At 43.7% G+C, this 21,837-nt stretch overlaps 2 protein-coding genes across 4 annotated transcripts in view; both read left to right on the plus strand.

Annotated features, from left to right (window-relative positions):
* The window catches only part of LOC120901010, a 91,587-nt gene extending 82,610 nt beyond the window's left edge, over positions 1–8,977 (plus strand). Inside the window, exon 8 of the mRNA XM_040308688.1 lies at positions 8,789–8,977. Within this exon, the coding sequence (XP_040164622.1) occupies positions 8,789–8,841 (53 nt within the window). The 3' untranslated portion in view covers positions 8,842–8,977. The remainder of the gene's footprint in view (positions 1–8,788) is intronic.
* LOC120901017 overlaps positions 1–12,412 on the plus strand; it is a 37,061-nt gene extending 24,649 nt beyond the window's left edge. For 2 of the 3 annotated variants that reach the window (XM_040308701.1, XM_040308709.1), the window contains exons 2-3: positions 1,753–6,532; positions 12,302–12,412. In XM_040308701.1, coding sequence (XP_040164635.1) covers positions 2,625–4,421 — 1,797 coding nt within the window. In that variant the 5' untranslated portion in view covers positions 1,753–2,624 and the 3' untranslated portion in view covers positions 4,422–6,532; positions 12,302–12,412. Of the gene's footprint in view, positions 1–1,703; positions 6,533–12,301 lie in introns of those variants that run through there. The other variant, XM_040308719.1, reaches the window with a different exon arrangement.
* The last annotated feature ends 9,425 nt before the right edge of the window (positions 12,413–21,837 follow it).

Below are 21,837 nucleotides of genomic sequence, written 5' to 3' on the forward strand. Positions count from 1 at the left end.
AATTGAGTTGGTAAAACTACCATTGAAACAAGTTATTCAGTTTATATGTTTAACGATTGATTTATGATCATAAAATACCCTCATTATCGAAAATGCCACAGCCTTAGAATTGTGTTCACACTCTTTCTCGTGCTGGCTGTAGCGATGATTGATTATCACAAATCGATCACTCCTACAACAATTACCTCGCTCTTATTCTTTGGCGAGCCAGACAAATTCATGTGTCACAGTTTGATAAGGCAAGCAAAAATGTAGCCCGTTATAATTTGATTGTCTGCAATATGTAGCTGTTAAACACCTGTGTTCAGTATAGATTAAATATTGCTACCAAGTATCCTTCTGAGTTTCTTCCTCTCGAATGCGGCTAAGAAGGTTTCATCAGGTTTAGACAGTGTTCATGTCTCAGAGGCGTATGTGAGTACCGGTACTATACAGTAACTATATAATCCCAGCTTCGTCCGTCGCGACTGGTTCTTAGATATGAACTAATTTCTCAGGTTGCAGACTGACCGGTTGGCAGCCAGCATCCTTGCGCGCAACTCAGCTTCCTTCTATTGTCGTTGCTTTGACCCAAGATAGGTGAGTTCTGGGACGACTCCAAAAGTGCGTTCACCTATCTGTACGTCATGTCTACGTAGATTCTGATTATTTATTGGAAGGTCCGCTGATGTTGCCACCATCAATTTGATTTCGCTTATCTGCAATCCGAGGTTCTTTGGCGCATGCTCGATCCCTTGGTAGGCTTCTACTACATAGGAAAGTAGCAGATCATTGATGTCTATATCATCAGTGTATGCCAGGATCTGATGATAGAAGATGTTTGCCGAAGTTTCTAACGTCGAGTCCTGCATGGCCCTCTCTAGTACCAAATTGAATAGGAGACAGGCCGGCCCATCTCCCTGGTGCAGATTATTGATTCCATCCCTTCACCTGGCAAGTGACATTGGTTATAGTCATTCTAACTAGCCTTATCAGTTTGCCCGGAATTCCAAAAGAGCTCATAGCGTCGTATACTTTTATCCTGACTATCATGGCAGCTTTGGAATCAATGAAGTAATGATACATGTTTTGTCATCTGCCATTATCTCATATGTTGAAAATCTAGTCAGTGGTTTATTTTGCATTTCGGAATCCCCTTTGATAGTTTCCGGCTATCTTTTCAAAATGAGAGACAAGCCGATCCTGCTGGATCATGGAGAATATTTTGGTTTTCAACACCGTAATACCCCTGTAGTTTTTGCCGTCCAACCGGTCTCCTTTCTTGTATATAGATAATGCCGAGATTCCAATCACAAGGCATCGATTCGCTATCCCACTCCTCGGCAACAATTAGATGAATCTCGTTTGTGCACCTCCATTCTTGACCAGTTCAGCTGCGATTCCGTCGGTTCTGGGTGCCTTGTTTTTGTGCCTACCTGTTGAAAAATGGTTTAATAATGAGATACTTACTATCTTTCGATGTATCTTAAGGTCTAAAGGCATACATACTGTAAAACGTTCAAGAATTACCTTCCATTTATTTACAACACATCAAAAACACTTCATAAGAACATAAGTTGATAGAAAGTTTGATTTGTACATTACTAATTTCTGAACTTGTGTAAGCAAACCTTTAGTAAAAAAGTTAGTTTGCTACTTCCATTGCCCGCCTCGATCGCCCAACACCAGCATCAGCATCATCGTCTTGCGGACTAATAATAAAAGCAGTTTATTGCCGTCAGTGAAAGTTAATTACTTTTTGCTTTTTTCCAGCGCTTTGCTTCCAGTATTCACGCACAGTGTTTTAAGGTTGAACGCTTCATTTTGATTTACCTTCCTCTGTTAAGACACCTCAACACATAGCACATGCTTGTATCACTCAGCCTACGATAAATCCTTATCCAGTGCCACAGTGTCGCACAGTGAGCCATAGCCATTTCACCGCTCAACGCTTCCCCGGACGTGCCTCCTAGTGCAGCAGCGGCAGCTTGAAACGAGACACCAGCTCCTCCCGTTTTCTGGCCCGTGGTGACTGAGAATCGGTTCCGCATGGTGACAATAATCATACCCATATACGTAGTGATAGTCGTGTTTGTGACACTGCTGGTAATACTGTAGGGCGAGCGAGCAGCAAAGCGCCCCGGCCCAACCCTCCCAAATGAGTGTCCCTCCCGCCGGTGCCACGGTCGTATTCCGATGTTGTTGCGCTCCGAGCGGCTACGGTACAGGTTGGCTGGTTTGCACTGGTGCACGTGTCACCGTGGCTGCTGCTGCTGCTGCTTCACTGCTGCCGTGCGCTAGACAGTCGATCCGCTCGTGAGCTCCACCGTGGTCCGAGGCTAACGCGTGCAAGGCTGCTGTTGTGTTGTGTGTGTGTTGTCCGAGTACCATCCGGCCGGCCGTTTTCCGTGCCGTTTCCGTTCGCATTCCGTACCGGGGTCGGCGCTCCAGTGTAAGCGCAACCGTCTAGCTGCGAGGGCGGCCACCTCTTCACGTGTAATCCGCGGGTCGCGCTAGTACTGTCGCACAGTACTAGCAGCGCCTAGCCAGTGGCCGCAATAGCATCGACACGCAGGTATCCCCGGGGCCAGAACGCACCGGCGCGGACAGCGAGCGGGACGTGGGCGCAGCGCAGGCCAGCGATCATGGCGAAGGTGTCGGCAAGCACGCACCAGGACCCGGCCATCCTCGACATGATGGAGATCAGCAAGAAGCGCCCGCCGAAGCTGAAGTCGGCCGATCGCACTGTTTCGATGCGCATCGACAACTACTCGCCGGGCAGCGGTGGAGCCGGTGGACCTGGTGGGGGTGGTGGCCCTGGTGGCGGTGGAGGATCTTCCGTTGGTGGAAGCCGCGAAGGTGGCAGCGGGAGTGCTACGGGTGGGAGCAGTCCGATCATGCTCGACAACAGCCTGATCGTGCACCACAGCCCGGTCGAGCGGCTGTCCCCGATCTCGATGCAGAAGCACTCGCCCGACCCGAAGGTGTTCTTTCGCAGCGAAGCCTCACCGACCTCGCTCAAGGTGGAGGATCCGTGGAGCATCGCGCGGAAGCAGTTTCGCCGCTCGGACACGCTGCACGTCTACTCGCCCTCGATGCATCAGCTGCGCAAAGCCACCTCGTTCCATTCGCGCAGCAACAGCGGAGGCTCCAACCCGGACGAGATTGTGGCCGCACCGATCATCCGGCACAGCAGCGTGCGGCACACGCATATCTACCCGCGCGAGTACCTCGTCAAGCAGGACAGTGGCGGCGGCGTCAGCAGCGGTGGCGGCGAGGACGAGGATGAGCAGCTGACGGTGGCAGCGGCGGCCGCTGCTGCCGCGGCCAGCTACCGCCAGCACTCGCCCAACGTGAGTGCCAACCGGCGCAACTGCCATATGCATCGCTCGTTCAACGACCAGCAGAAACGCAATGCGGCCTTTCTCCGGCGGGACTCGGTAAAGTTTCACTCGCTCGGCGACGACATCCCGGCAGAGGTGGTGGACCGGAGCCCGCGCGAAGCGAAAAAGTTCAGCTCGGCCAACGCGTCGCTGGAGAACGAGATCTATCGGTCGCGCAGCAACAGCCGCACAGACAAGAAGGGCGAATCGTTCTCGGACTTTGTCAGCCGGCAGAACAGCAAGAAGTACAACCAGAAGAACAGCACCACCAGCCTCGACCAGGCACTGCCGTACGTGGGTGGGAGTGGCGGGGGCAGCTTTCGGCGCTCCCTCATCCAGCACTCGAACGCGCACCTGCTCAGCCCGAACCCGCCGTTCCTGGACGACTTCAAGCCGCAGAAGTCGCCCATCTTCGATCAGAAAAAGTCCTACTCGCTGCGCTACAAGAACGGGCGGCAGGATGCGCGGGAAAACTTTAAAGCGAAAAAGTCGAAGAGCTTCATCGTCGATCTGGAGCCGCCGCCACCGGCCATCATCAGTGCGACCGGCAGCCCGTACCGCAAGGACAGCATGGCCTTCACGCCGGAGGAAGCGGACAAGATATACAAGGCATCGCGCAAGCTGTCCTCCAACCTGATGCTGGACGACATCGGCCGGACGACGGACATATCGCCCATCCCGATGGACATCATGGACATCAACTACGGCGTGATCATGAAGACGTACCAGATGAACCGCCAGAAGTCGCTCGGTGCGTCGCGCAAGGGCCGGCGAAAGTTTGCCGACAAGAAGCTGGCGGGCAGCAGCTTCGACGACGATACGGAATCGTCCAAGAAGCGCAAGCGCATCGTCTGTATCGTGATGACCGTCTTCCTCGCGCTCGCCCTGTTCAGCGTGCTGGCGGTGCTGGTGACGCTTACCCACACCAGCTCCGGCGGTTCCAGCACGTCCACGCAAACCAAGACGCAGTACACGTTCGCACGCGACACGCCGATCCACGCCATCCCGACCTACATGGTGTCGAAGGACTCGCCGAAACACTACAACGGTGCCAATTGATGCGGCAACTTTAGCCGCTCGCGCCCACTGAATGCGCCCGTGTCCCGCTGGCAGGCACGCGGCAGCGGCAGTGGTGGCGGCGGCGGCGGCGGCACCGGCGGTGGTGGCGGTGCAATTACGTCCGACACCATCAGCTGTCTGGTGGAGCAGCACAGTTAGTAGCGCCTGGGGCGACGTCGTCGTCGCCGGCGTAGTGTTGTAGCGGTTAGCCGTAATGGAACTAGCGGAAGCGACAGCAACAGCACCAGCGAGGACGTTACCGCCCATCGTAAGGTAGAGCAGGGGGACGGAGCAGCAGGAGGGAACAGCTTCCGTGGTGGCAAGGATGGTGAACTTAGCGCGAACATAACAATATCCAACGAAGTGCCAAGGACGACCCGGGCGCAACAGCATCGTTACGCACGTGGACGGCCAAATTTTTTTAGAAACAATCTCATCGGACGCCGGAAACGGGTATGGAGGCTGCGGTTACCGGCAAACATCGCTCGGGTTCGAGCAGCACTGATACAAACCGTAGCAAGAGGTGCCGATACTGGCGGTGGCAGCGCCTAGCACGGTGCATAGGAACAGTAGCGGCAGTAACAGGAGATGCCACGGAGCTTACCAGTAGAGAGAAAAGGAGAGAGTGTGTGTGTCGGCTTGAAGAAACGGAAGACGTCACGAAGTGCGCGTTGGGTCGTGAGTGAGTGGTTTTGTGAGAAGAGTATGGACGAGCACGGGCTCGTACACGACTGCAAAGTGTGCCAAGCGATCACGGGGACGATCGGACGGGATCCACGCCACGATTCAGCCGGTAGCCGGTATCGAACGCAATGGAGGAGCAATCGCATCTAACATATACGAAACAATAAGTGGATCTAATCTAGTGCAATATTAATCGGAACGTCTAGCGCGCTGAACGCGAAAACAGAATTCTACCACTACCACGTAACACGTAAAACATAACTCTAAACAAAAGACAAGCATGATAAACTAAAACACGGGAAAGCGAAACTAAAAGCCCATAAAAAGGAAGCAGAAAGCATATTTATTGGGTAAAACATTTTAATAAAGCAAACTAAAAAGCATAGCATAACCTTGAACGATGGATACTGCAGGAGAGGCGGAATGCTTACCGGAAAGGCATATTACTAGTGTGAACGGTATCGCAACATCTAACCTTAAAGTACATCACGTCAAACAATAAAGCAACATAAAGTAAACGGACAAAATAATCACTAAAAACGTTAAACAAACAAACAAACATGCAAACAAAACCAAACAAAACTTAATCAAAAGCCAACCATCAAAAAGTGAAGTAAACATAACATATACTAACAAGTAAACGCATAAAAAAAAGATAACCCATAATATAGATTCCGTGTATGCAAACGTAGCAACTGAAGATATTGTGGACATCGTGTAGTATGTTTTTTATATAATAAAACAAAACAAAAACTGAAGCGCACATATATCACACTGCAGAAATGTACGCAAACTGTAACATTTCAACGGCCGTGAATGAAATACGTCATAAGGTGTCAGTTAGGTTCCATTTTGGATACCGAATCCATCTACTGTTCGTCAGTGCAGAAAAGTAAAGCTAGTATACGGAAGTGTCGTGTAGCGTTATTTCGTTCGTTAGTGCCTATTCCTGGTGTTTTGGTCTTCCCTTTGTTTTAATGTAAACCACTATCACAACAGCGAGTACATCCGCGTACGCAATGGTGATAATTGCATATTAGAATGTCGCATGAATAGTCGTCCACGCGTTGTACCGAATGTCAACACACAACACCTCAACGTCCTGTCTCGTTGCGCACAAGCAAAAATAAGAAAAAAAAAGAAACTCACCTACCCTTGTTCATCACCGTCAGAACTGGACTGTCATTAAGTACGGCATTTTCAACGCTAGTGGCCTTAAACAGTAACACGCCGAAATGGAGCATGGGAGCGCAAGCGTGGCATCGTGTACGGTGCCGTTTATTGACCTGACTAGGTTTCACTTCAAATGAGTTCGTTCGATGAGCGAACTTGTTCGACCATGAAAGTGTCCGTGCGTGTGAACCATTTTATGCTCGATTAATGGATACATCAACATGAAAGAAGCAAAAAAGGTGTTGATTGCACAGGTAAGGGGTTTTTTGTGGTATTAAGTATTTGGTTTACCCAAACATTGAAAATATTTATATTTCAAATATATCAATTATACAATGGAGGCGCCTGGTGGTTCATTGAGCGTACAAATGATACAGGATACAGAAGCACTAAACACGAAAAATTACGAATATTTCTATGCAATAAAAACAATTATTAAAGTTATCAATATAAATAAGTTTGTAACTCTAACAAACTACTCTTGTTTGTGGGGCATTTCAAGACACTTCCGTATGACGTCAAAGCAAAAGAAACAGACAGATGCACCGGAAACCACTACAGGCAATTACATTTTTTTTCGGTTTATTGCCTCGTACTTTTATTTGGTGTTGAACGAGTTGACCACCGGTACTAGTGCTACTTTTACGAGCTGTTCTGTGCGATTCAGCCACTCAAACATTTTCGTATCCCTGCTGTCTACGTTTGATGTTTGGGAAACCCGAACGATAGCTCATCTTTGGCATCCCTTCTCGCTTCGGCACGGACACAATATTGATCGCAAATAAAGGTCTTTTCATTTTCTAAAGGTTTGGGCTGCTAGGTAAACGTGTTTTTTTTTTTTCATTTTCACGGTATTTTGCTAGTCCTTAACATTTCTATTTTTGTTGCGTTTCTGTTTCTATTTTGCAATACTTTTTCCAATATCTCTCCAACCAGAAAAGTATGCAACCTCTTGCTGACAGAAGAAAGATCCTTTCCCAAGTAGCTTTGAATGAACCGTTTACCTTGCCAGTTCACACAACTTTACCTCTACCCAAGTGTCTTCCAATTTATTTCTAGCCAATTGAGTTCGTTGGTGCTTCATCGGTAGTTAATCTGGATATTGTCCTTCCAACACTCCCCACACACACACACATACACACTCTCACAGACCCACACACATTTGCAAGGTCGCTTGGGGCAGTAAATTCCGTCAGCGAATTATAAAATAATCATACACTGGAGCGAGAACTCGCTGACAAAATGTTAGCGAAACAGGGCTACCGGAATGTTCCCCCATACTCTAGCGTTCTAGCTAAAAACGACCTTTATCTTTTTTTCCCTCTACTTGTTTTTGTCTCTGATGGCATTTGGTTAGGATTTTTCTCCACCTTCGCCTGTTAGCTCCCATTCCGATGGTCTTCTTCTGCCCATCCCAGGTCACCAAAGCTCCACGCAACTCAACACTCCTCAAACAAAACAATGTACAAAAAAACACTCCCATAAAAAAAAAACCTCCCACCTAACGAGACCATCGTCTGTCTTTGACATTTTACGAGCCAGCAGCACGAGTGCAGAAAAGCAAAGACTTATGCGAAAAGATGCTCCAACGCACGCACCGCACTCTCACACACACACAAATACACGGAGCGTACGAAACAAACCCATAAAACAAGCAATGGTAATACCATGTAATTCCATTGTTTCATGTTTCCCTGCGAAAACGTTAAATTTCGATACCATCCCGGGTCAGAAGCAGGGAAAATGCTGGACACACTGCAAATGCGGCCTGCAGCCCCGGGTAGACCAGACCCGGTTCGATCCGGCAAAGATGAAACCGAAACCAAAATGGTCCGCAACGGGTTTACCCACCCTTGGGCGTGGGCATCTGCCGTTTTATTTACTCTTCTGTACTGTTTGTATGCCTGCGATTGCGTATGAGTGTGTGTATGTGTGAGTGTGTGTTTATCCGTTTTGGGCTGCTCCGCACCGTGAAGCTTTGAAAACCGACCAACATTGTTCGGTGCTTCCGACGGGCCTGCAAATTAACCCACCGAAAGCAATCTGATTTAATTCAAATTAAACTACCATCTTACTGTGCCCAAGCGACCCAACAAGACTGGCCGATTTCAACAGCGTGAAAGAGACCTCTTCATCTCGTAAATCAATTTTATTTCAACGTGCCTGCCTAGGCGTTTTGTTTCGTGACGGTGGGGGTTTGCTTTGCCCCAAGTCTAAATATTGTGCCTATGCCGCCCTTCGGGGGGAGGAGAGGGAGGAGGAAGGCCGTGGGGTTTCACTTAATTTCTCCGGCAAAAATACTTGCAGAAGGGAAGTTTTTGTATTTAATGCTTTTGATTACATCTTTATGTGAGTTTAATGTTTCAACTGAACCATTCTTACACCAAATTGAAGTGATTGTTTAGTTAAGCGAGCTTTCATTAGAAAATCAATTAAAATGATCATTACATTTGAAGGACGTCGAATTCGATATTGAAATAAACGCAATGTGTTTTTTTTCTTTTTTCCAGGTAAGCATAAAAAGGACTGGACGATTGAAAAGAACAGACACTGGCAAGGATAAGTAGAAAAAATATCAAATGGATTTACTAAATGTTATTCAATTATTTTGTGAAATAATTATTTGTTTTTATATGTTATTTGTGAATATAGACAAGTAATTATAGTTTTTCATAAAGAGGACAAAAATTTAACATAAAAGTCATTATCACTTTACAAACGCGTTTACAAATCAATTTAATCTTTTTTATTTCGTTTTGTAATAAATCCGTTGATTTTTTATTAATTTGAAGTAAACGTAATAATTTAGCTAAACGTGACATGGTCTAGAGACTGTTTCAATGTTACATAATAATAAAATTTTGTTAATTCTTATTCTTTTTACTGAGGTTAAAATAGTTATGATTTTTTAAGAATATTAAGCGACGGTATTTCAGTACCAAATTCTGGGATTATTTTGTAAAAATGATTTCCAATTGTGTATTATATCCAAACATTGTTTAAATGTTGTTGAAATTGTTTATTCAAGAGATTCGATCTGAACATCTCATGTCAATATACCTTTAATATAACTTTCATATGTTGTAAAGGGAACATTATGACGTAATCTGATTTTGTTCACTCGTTGTTCTTGTTGTAGTTGTTTTATATTTTACGAGGCTTTTGAGCTTTTGCCTTTCTCGTTTTGTTCACTTTTAAATTTATTGCAAGTTTAAATCAAACTACAATTAACTTCAAACATCACATCAAAATTTTAGCGTATCTATTTGAAAATCATAAAATTAAACTCAGAAGCAAATCCAATGCAATCATTTTCAAAACTACTATCTTGTCACTCCAGATGTGCATATATTCAGATATATTTTGCCTTATTAATCTTATATATTTATAATATTATGCGTAAAAAGAGGATATACAGCGCCTACCATAACTACATATTTGGACAGTCATTTATCGCGATTTGCGGAAAATTTGGGAGGCATAGATAAAAGAGTGAATATATTATTTGAGCGGAATGCTATTTCACTTATTTTTATATTTTTTCAACCATTATTAAACCCTTTATCACATGACTTATTACGAAAGAAACGAATTTAGAGCGATAGCATAACTTTAAAAACACTTCGATGCATGTAGGCCTTATGCGATAACTTATACAATTAAAAATCGTCCAAAACATTATTATTACATATTTTATAGAAGTTGTACCGAAATAAGTGTTATTATAATTTTTTGATTGTTTGAAAAGTTTTATTGGGATATTTGTGAACCTATAACTTAATGTTTATGAATATTGAATTAAAAAATCTGAAACACAAATTATAATATAATTAATATTATGTATATAGGGAATATATTGTGCATAGGAGTTTAAATATAATCTTCCTTTTGTTCCTCTCACCAACCACTTTTCTCTTAGACCGCAAAAAGCAAGAAATCATATCAATTTTTTTTGTAGGAAAAAAAACTTTAGTCCAGGGGTACAAACTAGGGCACACGGGCCACATGTGGCCCTCGAGAACCTAAAATGCGGCCCGTGATGATTTTGTAAAATAAATCTTTTAATATACTCATCAAAACTTCATTTTTTACTTTTTAAAACGAAATTCAAGCTACATACATTTTATATATTGACTTAGTATTTTCTTATCAAAACGAGATTTAAACTTTGTCATATTAAAGGTAGCGGCGTGTGGCAAGCGAACGGAAATGTTTGGATACAACTGTTTTAGTTTATTAAACGGAACATAAGAAAAATGTTTCAAAATCAACAATAAAATATTCATATTTTTAATTTACCATAGTTTGACAATAGTATCGAAAACTTTTTGTTTTTCTTTTTCTTCTTTTTCGGCAACTGAGGATGTATCCTCCTGCATTTGACATTTCAAATATAATCAGAGTTTTACCCATACTTTATTTTGACGTGACCGTTGTCATTTTGTATTATTTAGTTATTTTTCTTTTGGTTCATTTTTTTATCTTTATATGCTAATTGGTTTATACGGTTTAGATTTCTATTTGGTTTCTATTTGGTGGGTGAAATTGTTAAAAAAAATATCTGCTTCATTTTTCTTCCCATCTTTCCTATAGTCTGTCGAATGTTATGTCTCCCCTAGTTGTTACATTCTTTTTGCAATTAAAAACTATATGCCACCCTGTGTTTTTTTACGCATCCTGTTTCCTGTGTTAGGCACAATGCTGTTTCCACTAACTTCATTTTGGCCAGCTAAAATGGTGACGTGTCGTGTCCTGCTTTTTAACACGCATATATTATATGCAATAGTAAAAGTTTTATACCGTATTATACCGTAACTATTTAGAAGTAAATATTGGCACACTTGAACAAAAATAATTAATTGATTGTATGTATAACGAGACCAATCCTTTTTCAGATTGTTTTTTAACCTCTTTGGGTTTATTTTTTACCCATACACAGATCAACAACTTCGAATCAATGTATTCTTCTTGTCTAACATCCAGATTCTATTTCTTGATTAATCAATTTCAATGTTTCATAAACTGTTCATCGAATTAAAAGACACCACTCCATTCTGTGCCATACTTAAGATAATCATGCAACATTTATTTCCCTACCAAACGAGCTAATGAGCTTGTTTATGCTACACACTAAACGGTTGAACATAAATAAGCTCATCAATTATGATTTTAATAAGCCATTTAATCATTCCCACTCGACCGACCGTACAGAACATAATTGATTCCAAAGACAACCAAAGAACGATGAAATTAGCAAAGGAGTGCAAATCAATAAATTGCTCTCGCCGTTGGATTTGTATTGATAATGGTAAAGCAAGTAGCCCCAATACCAATCGCCGTTCCGCTGAGAGAGACGGCGACAAAAAACGAAACCCAAAGAAAAAAAAGAAAATAAGATTGATATTCATACTATTCAGTACAACAAACAACTCACCGCTCAGTGCTCACCGGCCCCAAGCCACAAATTCCGGAACTGGGGAAAGATTTTATCTCATGTCATCAATCGGAAATCCGCCCGACCGTCGCGGGGAAAGCGTCAATCGGAGCCCGGATGGTTTGGGGTCGGTAAAACGACAGTCTGATAAATACCAGAGCACCGGTCGCATTCTACAGACGCTTTATTTTCTATCCCTTCATCCGTGAAATAAGAATAATGCTGTGCGTGCTTTGCTGGGTGGGTTGTACAGATAAGAAAAAAGAGACACACACAAAAAACGCACCACGGGAGCTATCGTGATAGAACGGTACGGTGAGCTGATAAAAGCACAATAGAATGGTTGTTCTCAAGTGTTGTTTGTTTTGCTGCTTGCTGTTGGCTTTACCATCAGATACAATTCCTCGCGGTGAAGTATTGCGTCATTGTTAGGGGAGGTTTTCGGTAGAACGTAAAGCGATAGTACTAATACATTCCAATACCCTGATACTGCGTCCTGCCCAGTACATCCAGTAGATACTCATACTTAAAATCTCTCTGTTTTGTCTCTTCCCACTTCTCCTTTCGTCTTTTTTGTTTTGTTTTGCAGTGCGCCAAGAAAACGAACGTCTCATGCGAGAGTCTCTCGATAGGGCGAAGATGATTAAAAACTACACCGAGTACAACCGGATGATTGGCGGCGATGAAATTCCTTAACGATTTATCCTCGGTCCGATATGCAATGTGCCCGCATCCCGCATGCCGATCTGCTGCTCCCTGGTCCCACTAACTGCCAAGCTGCTTTGACTTCATCCGTGGTGGGCGCTGCCATGGCATTGGCATGACTCTGAACCACCGCATCACCCCATCGCTCAAGACCTCCAGGATACTCGTTGTGGGAATTTTAACCGTCTGCGGCAAAGAAACAGAACCGGTGGACATCAGAACGCACCTTGGGCTGTGCTCGGTTTGCCGGAAGCGGCAAAATGTAATGGAATCAACAGGCCAACTTCACTTCACATCCCCCGCGGACCAATTATAGGTTAGCATGGATGTAGCAAGCGTTACACCGACCTCACCGCACACTTAACGACCTCCGGATGCACAAAAACAAAACGCCCATACGGCTAATGGACGGCATGTCTCGTCAAGAGCGCCACGTCTGGGTAGAAACATGCTTCAAAATCCACAGTGACGGAGCAGTTCGTTCTTTTTTCTCTCTATCTCCCTCTCTCTCTCTTACCAGCTATTTTAGTACACGTCCAGCGTCTGCATATCATCGTGACTAATTTCATACCACCCATCACTCTCGGGCAGGTTAAAACTCGCTCGTCAAGATAGGCAGGCAAAGGGTAGTAAAAAAGAAAAGAAAACGATACAGTGTCGAATACAGATGCATAGGCGGTTCTCTTCTCCAGCGACAAAAGCACGGCGTGGAAAGGAGTGATGTTCGAGGGACGTTGTTGGGTCACGATTACCGACACACCACGCCAGAGACCGAAACCAAAAAAAACACATACACACACTCAAACACCTAAGAAAAGGTCCAATTTCATCCATTCTGCGGGAGGATGAGACAGTGCTGGTGGTGGAGGTGGTGTGGTGTTTCCACTCGCACCAACCACGTAATGGTTCCCCGAAATTTGTGCCGTGCAAATATAATCACTTTCTGATGGCGCTAGGAATGGTTCCAGGGGTGGAATAACGAGAAAACAAAAAGGGGGCAACAAGACCCTTCTCGCAAAAGCACAATCAATTTAGTAGCTGCAGACGGATAGGAGCGCAAACACACAAAAAAGGGGAAAAGAACAAAAAACAGCTCAAACACAAAGATTGGACGCACGCGCCCGTACACGCGAGCCCGGCAAGAATTGTGACAAAAATAGTGACGATGCTTCTGGTTCTGGATTAGTTTCGACACGCGTTCGGGATGGTAAAATGGCTTGTAGCTTTTCGGTATGCTTGCCCTTTCGAGGGATGATGAAGCAATTTGTTTGCAAGGCAGCGGGAATTGTTTTAAGCTATTTTGTGGCGTTCTGGCTCGGTTGCAATTGAATTAGTTTCATTCTGCAAATCACTGGGACGTTTCAAGTATTTAAACGTCTTCAACTCATGTAGCATTACGGACCTTTTGGACCGTTCCTACTGAATGATAACTCACGTTTCCCAGACCCGACCGGTCCCGTGGTACAGTCGTCAGCTCGCAAGGTCTTACAACATGCCTGTTATGGGTTCAAGTCCAGTAAGGACCGTGCCACCCTATACGTAGGACTGACTATGGGAAATCAATAAGACACTGATAACCGTAGCACTGACCCAACAGTGGTAGAGACAGATCTTGATCGACAACGGTGGTTGAGCCAAAGAAGAAGAAGAAGAAGAAACTCATTTTCAGATAACCCAAAATCATTTAAATTAACTTCAACTAAGAATAGAGTTTTCATGCGGAGAACCATAGGGTTTTTGCATATTTTCTATATATACTCATTTGATTACATTAGGTGCAACAGTCAGATAGGTTATATCATCTAGCCTTAACTCTACTACGTTTGTTGGTCTGTGACTATTTGATTCACTTGATCTATTCGAGACTTGATCGCAAGGAGGAGATGCTGTTCAACTATGTATTTGACAGCTGTTAAAACGGGTGAGCCAAAAAATTGAATTAAAAGGCGTGTGTGTTTAGGACGAACACTAAAAATGTTTCACATTCTTAGCTAGAGTTTCTCATACAATTTGATTTTGATTAGAATGAAGCTCAGTTAAAACTGTGCAAGCTTTTCTAAGATACTTTCAATTATTTTTCTCTACAAGATTCCTCTTAAAATACGTACAAAGATAAAAACCAATGCTCAGATCATTCTAAAAGCATCTGTTATCATGAAGCTCTCCAGCATGATGAAACATTTTCCTTTTCAACTATACCCCATAAGTCAGTGGTGAAAGGAAAATTTCCCAACCTGTACAGTGCCGCACGTAAAATGCACAGTTGAGCTTAATTCGAATCCCTTTTTATTTATAAATATATTTTGCGTACTTGCATGAAAGTGAGTTACTAAACCAAAACAAAAAAGGAAAAGGCAAAAAGGAAAATGGATAATGCGACACTTTTCAACTCGAACCCGCGCAAAAGACGTAACATTAATCGGCTCTCTCAAAACAGAGAAAAAAAGAAACTACAATTCGCGCAAAACCGCGACCAATGATACGAAAGCAAAGCGCATCATGAAAAAAAGTACGCGGGAAAGAGAGAGAGTGATAGAAAATTTAAGCATAAAGAAAGCAGGGTAGCCGGAAATGTTGTTGTGTTGACGATAGTAATTGTTACAATTAGCGAGTAAGATTTTTAAGCAAAGCTTCGAAAAGTATGTTATATAGATGCGTTTATATTTAGCATTGGTGCGCCGTGGAAGGGGGTAGACATGCGGCAACAGTTGTGTAGCTGGCACTATTTACTGGTACTTTTTTTCCTCTCAGCTCATCTGTCCCGGGTTGGCTTGGCGAATACAAAACACGTGCTACGAATGCTAGAACCGACTGTTTACTATTCCCTCAGTTTAGGCACAGCTGTACGATACACCAGGACCATAAAGCTCTCGCAGCACAGTCCATCGCAGCTGCGCATGCATTACAAATGTTTAGAAGGTTAAAATAAATGGAAATGAAGGTGGATTGGTTTACGTTCTAACATGTTGTTACGCAATGAATTGATAAATGCATCATCTATTTTCCAAACCCATATCTTACATAACACACTAGAAAACGCTTCCATTTGCGATTAATAACGGTCGACATACACTACACCCAAAACATTACTCTGTACTGGTTTGCCTTACGTGCACGATGGAATGCGATGTGAAGCGAAAAAAAAGGGACAACTACGAGGATGAGCACGCCCGATGCGCCAACAATGAGCGCCATCGCTAAGCCACATAAAAATATAAATTGCAATGCAGCATGCACACACGCAGGAAAAGTCAGCACTTTTCGCCGGTCAATGTGAAGCACGCCGTAGCCGTAGCGTAAATCCACTCAGCCCACCTGCATCCGGATGGATCCTTTGATGCTGCCGTGTATCAAAACCCTCAAACAACTTCCTATCGCCTCCCATCTTTGCTTCCCTGCCGATGCAGCTGCCCTGCTGTCACTTTCGTTTATAACAAAATAGCCGTTTCGTTCCCTTTTGTCTGTAATCGTCGTTCCCGTACCACGCCTTGTGCGCGGGTAATCGTGTCCGAAGCATCGGCTCAACGACACACAAAACAAAAAAAACAAGATTACATTTCTGCCTGTCTTCCCACGCTGTCCTTTCCACACCGACCGACACCCAAGCGGTTTTTGGTGCAAGGACAATTTATTAACATCCCATCAACACACTACCACCTGCAGCCCAGGGTAGGGGGAGGATGATGATTGGACGAGTGACGCACCACCGGGCGCAAACGATAATGGTTACGGGGTTCGGGAACGCTATCAACGCTTAAAGAACCGGATAAAGCTCCATCCACCCCGGCAGCTTGCGGTCCTGTCGGTGTTCAGGTGTAGATGGCAGTGTCCTTTCAACGGTTGGGGCCCCAGGTGTCAGTTCGGTTTAATACATCGACCCAAAATTTGCGCTTTCGCCTGTCCGCACACGTCCTCGATGCTCCGATGGATCCAGGCGAGCGTGATCTAGGCGTGGTAGGACTTTTTTTTTTCTTTCTTTTTCTCACTACAGCTGATCCCGTCCGGGACTATTGCGTTCGTACATCATCACCAGCATGGCAATGATGATGACGGCGATAGCCCGTGGACGGACGGTCATAAACACGCAAATTGATCATGATTTTGGCCTTGCCGATGTTCGGCGACGATAAGTGAAAATTAACTAGCTGCGAGGTAGGGTGCGCTAGAACGGGATCATCTGGAGCTGTCCCTTTTTGGAGCTAGCGCTAAAATTGGGATGATTTTCGTTTCACCTTCACCGTAGCAGAAAGCAGGGAAAGCAGCATTTGGCACACCGGTGGTCAAGCCACCACCAGCTAAGGGTGCGTTTGTACCGTCTTTTCTTATCACTGCTACTCCCACCGACGCGGTGTCTTCCAGTGATTGATGACTGTTGCTTACTCTGGTTTTTGCGTATTTCCACACGGCGAGCGCGTCAGCCGCAAACACATTAATAAAGAGCTTTGGCGGGTGCCGTAGAGACAGAGTAGCAAGCAGTCAAACTTGCCAAAAGTTACTCACTCGCCCCGCGCGCGAAAAGTCCCCGGACGGAATCACACTTTTGCAATTTAGGAATCGTAGAATCGTATTCCTGCCGAGGGGGAGTGGCGAGGGCGTACATTTCCATGCGCCATTCCCATCGCGTGCACAGCTGCTTCCGCTGGAATAGCTTTTTCATCTCCTTTCAGCTTCAGCAATGGCAGCGCGGGATAATATTTATAGGCGAATGATATTTTACGCAAAACCGTACGCCTTCGGGCGAGTAATGCTGCGGGCAAAATTAATCATTACATCCCGCGCGCACCGCTCATTTTTGGAGGGAGAGGCGGTAAACTTTCACGCTACCATTTCGGGTGGGTGGGTGGGTGTGTTTGTGACAGTACATGAGGTCGCAACCTCGCTTCCTCCTCCACCGTTCCAGCGGGCATTACTACGAAGCGTTGTTCGCTTCCATTGCCTGCTTGGAACTCGCAGACTCGAGGCCCCAAGCACGAGCCCACATAATAATAATGATGACTTCATTACACAGACCGTGACCATCTGGTGCGTGGCCCACCCGATCCTGCTACTGCTCTCGCAGAAGTCTCCCACGGGGCGTACAGATCAACCGTCAGTGTATACGTATACGCCCGACAACGGGGTAAAGGATAAACTGTCAACAGCATTCCGCCATTCCGGGTGCGCGTCCCGGCACCGTTTGCTCCCGGAATCACACTCGAAAAGTTGACTAGTGCCAAAGTGATTATGCTTATTTCGTGAATGTGTGTGTGTGTGCGTGTGCCCCAGCCGATCAGGTTGCCGACAGAGACGCCCACCCACCGGTCCCGAACGATGGGCGCGCAAAGGATTCCCCGCCTCGGCTCGGCGTTTGCGGTGTTGCAAAGCGAACTTTCGTTGCATATTTATGAGCACAGCAAGTTTGGCCGTGTGCGTGACTGTGTCTGTGATTGCAATTTTTGTGCTGCCTTCCTTTGCTGCCTTCCTTTGCTGCCTTCGCTTCCCATTTTTTTGCCTTTGTTTTTAAGGTCAAAAGGTTTTCGTACACATTTTTCGGTGACAGATCCTAAGTTGGGGGGGAAGCTGACCGTAGATCGGTCGGTTGGGTACCATCTTTTAATGGTGATTATTGACCAACGTCCTACCGCCTCGTCATGTTATGCCTGACAGATGGGAGAGAGAAAAAGTACAACACTTGTCTTGTGGGTGGCACCCGCTGAGAAAGGAAAGGGCGTGTTAATTTGAATTGGAAATCGCCAATTACCACAGCAGGAGAAATAGAGAGATAGAGAGAGAGTGTGGTGGAAGCGGTTGAGTTCAAAATAATGTGAAATCCTGTGAACCGTGCGCGTAGCGCACCGCATGGTCCAGCGTGATGGAGCTGAACGCGTAAAACAAAATTCACACCACATGGTTACTGCATAATTCTCTTCGTTGCTCTCTGATGATTTTTCGCTTTTCATAAGCTGAAGGTGTATTAATCTTGTGTGATAATTTTATGAGTTTTCTTGCTTGCTACAGATTCTGCGCTGATTAATGAACGCCCTATAATTTTGATAATCGTGCTCGCCTTCCTGGCAGCACAACGCACACATTGGAGGTTGTTTTTGTGTGTTGTTTTTTAGTTTATTAAATAGTTTCTTTATTCTTTACTTACATAGTTTCTCTGAGGCTCTTATTATATTTTGCTGTATTTTTTTAATAGTTATTTTAAGTAGATCTATAATAATGTTTATCAAATTTATCTCATCATTTTACTATCATTTTTTCTCATTTTTTGTTGATATTATTGCAATAAAACGTTTATAATACGGTAATAATACAATACAATTTTAGCTTTTGATTTATAAGCATTACTTTCACTTATATTTGTTCTTGGTTTCCCGCTTTACAAAGCTCCCTCGATCAACACATCACAACACCAACACGATTGGTAGCAAAAGAAAATGTGTTTCATATCTTGAACACAACATGCAATGTACACCAAACCACCAAAACTTTCCACGGGGACAATTATATTGTCCCGGTAACGCTCCAAAATGCCACTTGCAGAAGCGACCCATTCTCCCTCTTCCAGCATGATCATAGACCGGTTCCAACAGCTATAAGTATGGTATTATTTATAGTTATGCAACTTCACGCCACAACAGTTTCGCAACAAAGTTTCGTCCACCTTGAACGCAAACTGATGTTTGTTCGCTTTTGATTTGTACCTTTTCTAGTGCGAACAGCTCAGATGGTGAAGATTTTTCTCAACGGCTCACCAGTGTCCTGTATCACAAACGTTGGCTTATACGAAACCTTAAATCAACACAAATAAGAAATAGATATGTGGAGAGAAAGAGAGCGAGAGAAAGAGAGAGAGAAAGTGAGCGGTATACAAAGAGAGATAGAAAAATAGGAAAGAAAAGAACAGACGCAAGAGCATTGAGCGACATTGCTAAGAAAATTAATCCAATCTAACTTTCATCGCACCACACCCTGCTCTTCTATGTGCCACAGAGCAAAAAAATCTGGCTCTACCTCCCCCCCCCCCCCCCCCCCCCAATAACCGTAGCGGACGTATAATTTTCTACATTTGTGACAGTATTTGTTTTAACCATTAGTACTGGCGCTAAGACAGCGAGCCGTGTGTTGGCTTTACTCGTGGTGACATTACAGAAAAGCGGGATTAGAATATCAATTTCCGCCAGCATTCGCTTCCGGCCAGTCTGGGGACGATGAAATGAGAGTTATTGTTTGGTCGCATAACACACATACCGCGAAAGTTGAACAACAGTTTCCCGACGTTTGCTTTTGTTTTTCTTTCACCAAATTCACCCTGCCAAAAGTGTCCTGAGGTCTTGTTCTAAACTTGTTGCTATCATAGGAGACGTAGTTAGTGGTGGGGCATAGGAGCAGTGTAAACAATAGTATGCAGTAACACAAATGTTGTAACCTATAGCGATGGCCCTCCCAAGCCTTACAGTGCGCAATGGTTTTGCTGCAAGCGAAAGAGAACGAAAACCCCAAAAAAAAACGGTACAGATTCGTCATCATTCCCAGGAAAGGGGGAATGGTAGTGTGTACAATGTGTACAAACGTTACGTGTGCGACTTGAAATTCAAACGGTTTCACTTCCTTTCGGAAATAAGTAATTAATGCTTTTCAATGCAATGTCCACATTGTTTATCTAGCCAATCAATCTCAATCCATGGTTCAATGCGTTCCACAGCTTCCGGGATGTAACACTTTGTATTTTCTCTTCCTTTTTTAAGTAGCAAACAGTGCAATGTAGTTAGTTCATAGCTGTATCGTTAGTATTTTCAATCATTTAATTTTCCCAAACTTGATAATCTTTGATAACTCTGTTCTCGATGCAACTCGAAGCTTAACGGAAATGAGTCTGGTAGTAAAAGACATGACCGGGGGCCCGTCAAAGTGCGAAGACTTTCTAACCGTATTTAATAAGTAGAGATAAAAAACAAAGGTATATAGCAAATACTAAACATCCAGCTCACTAAACTATAACGCGGCAAATACGATTTTATACTGGTTACGTAAAATTAAACAAACAAAAAACCCACACACACAAAAGCAAAAAATGTGAACAAGATACGAAACACACTGTTTTCGATGATAACGCGATGCATAAAGGTGAAAATCAAATCATTTTGTAAACAACGCGCAAAGCAAACCAAATCAAAACGAAATCACTTACAATCCATTTTTGTAAATCGGACAGTTGGGGAAACAGTTGACAGTGAACGTAAAATGCTAGACGTCAATCATTTCTGAACGAACGCGCGATTTGCATTCGGCAACATTTGCAACATAAATGTTTCAATAAACAGTGCTGTAAACAATTCATGGCAGTTGAAATGTTCACTATTTTATTAAATGCTAGTAAAATCAATAGATGCAGTTGAACCATTCTGCTTTATCTTCTTTGATCGAATCATACCCAAAAAATACAATCATAATTTGATACAAAACAGCAAACTCCAACACGCTTACGTTTTATAAATGCTACAAAACAGTAACAATCATACGGTGTTTATCATTATTCAATCAGTAACGCAACGTGCTAATCACGAAGAAAGGTAAAAAACTAGAACTCAAACACAGAAAAAACGAAAGAAACTGATCGAAATTAAACGTAGCGCTACTTGAGAGCAATGAAATTCAGAAAAACGTCAACTGGGCTGTCCACTTAATTTAATTAAAAAAAAAAAAGAGTGACGTTTGTAGATTATCAATGCATTGTGAAGTGACAGTGTAAAGTAATGTAGACGATGTTAATAATAAAAACAGAAGAAGAAGAAAAACAACGCACACAAACTTAAACAAAATGTATTTGCAAAGGTTTGATCGATGTTCGAGCGCAGTTTGGAAAGGTGAGAGTGAAGTTAACTACGCGTGAAAACTAACCTTAAAGTGAAAGAAATTGTTAACTAAAATAAATAGAAACAAACAGAAAATGAATGTCACCGTGTTTCGTGCTAGAAAACCTAGCGAAGGAAGAATTAATGGCGGGAAAAATACAACCAGACACATACACAAAACATAAAAGTGAGATAACTAAACAGTTGTACTTATTAGATAATCGATACGAGCGCAGAAACGATTGTACGGTGGTATGAACAGGGAATATTTTGTTGTTGAAAAAAATGTGTTGTATAAGAATGTGTAAGTGAAGCGAATGAACAAGGACAAGGTATCATAAAATGCGATAGAACTTCAGAGCGAGGATCTGCTCGAAACGGATGCCGGTAACTACACTGCTGTTGTAAGAGATGTGTAACAAGCCTATAGAATGGAATCGTATGTTAGTGTAGTTCTTGTTAGAAAGCTGTTATTTTCGAGTGTGTTGTCGCTTTTTCTCGAATCTCATTTGTACTAGTCGAAGCGGAATAGGGGGGAAAATCACACACACAGACACTGTGCTAGAGAAACGGATGCTCA

This window comes from Anopheles arabiensis, chromosome 2 (genome assembly GCF_016920715.1).
Source record: "Anopheles arabiensis isolate DONGOLA chromosome 2, AaraD3, whole genome shotgun sequence".
Classification (NCBI taxonomy): Eukaryota; Metazoa; Arthropoda; class Insecta; order Diptera; family Culicidae; genus Anopheles; species Anopheles arabiensis.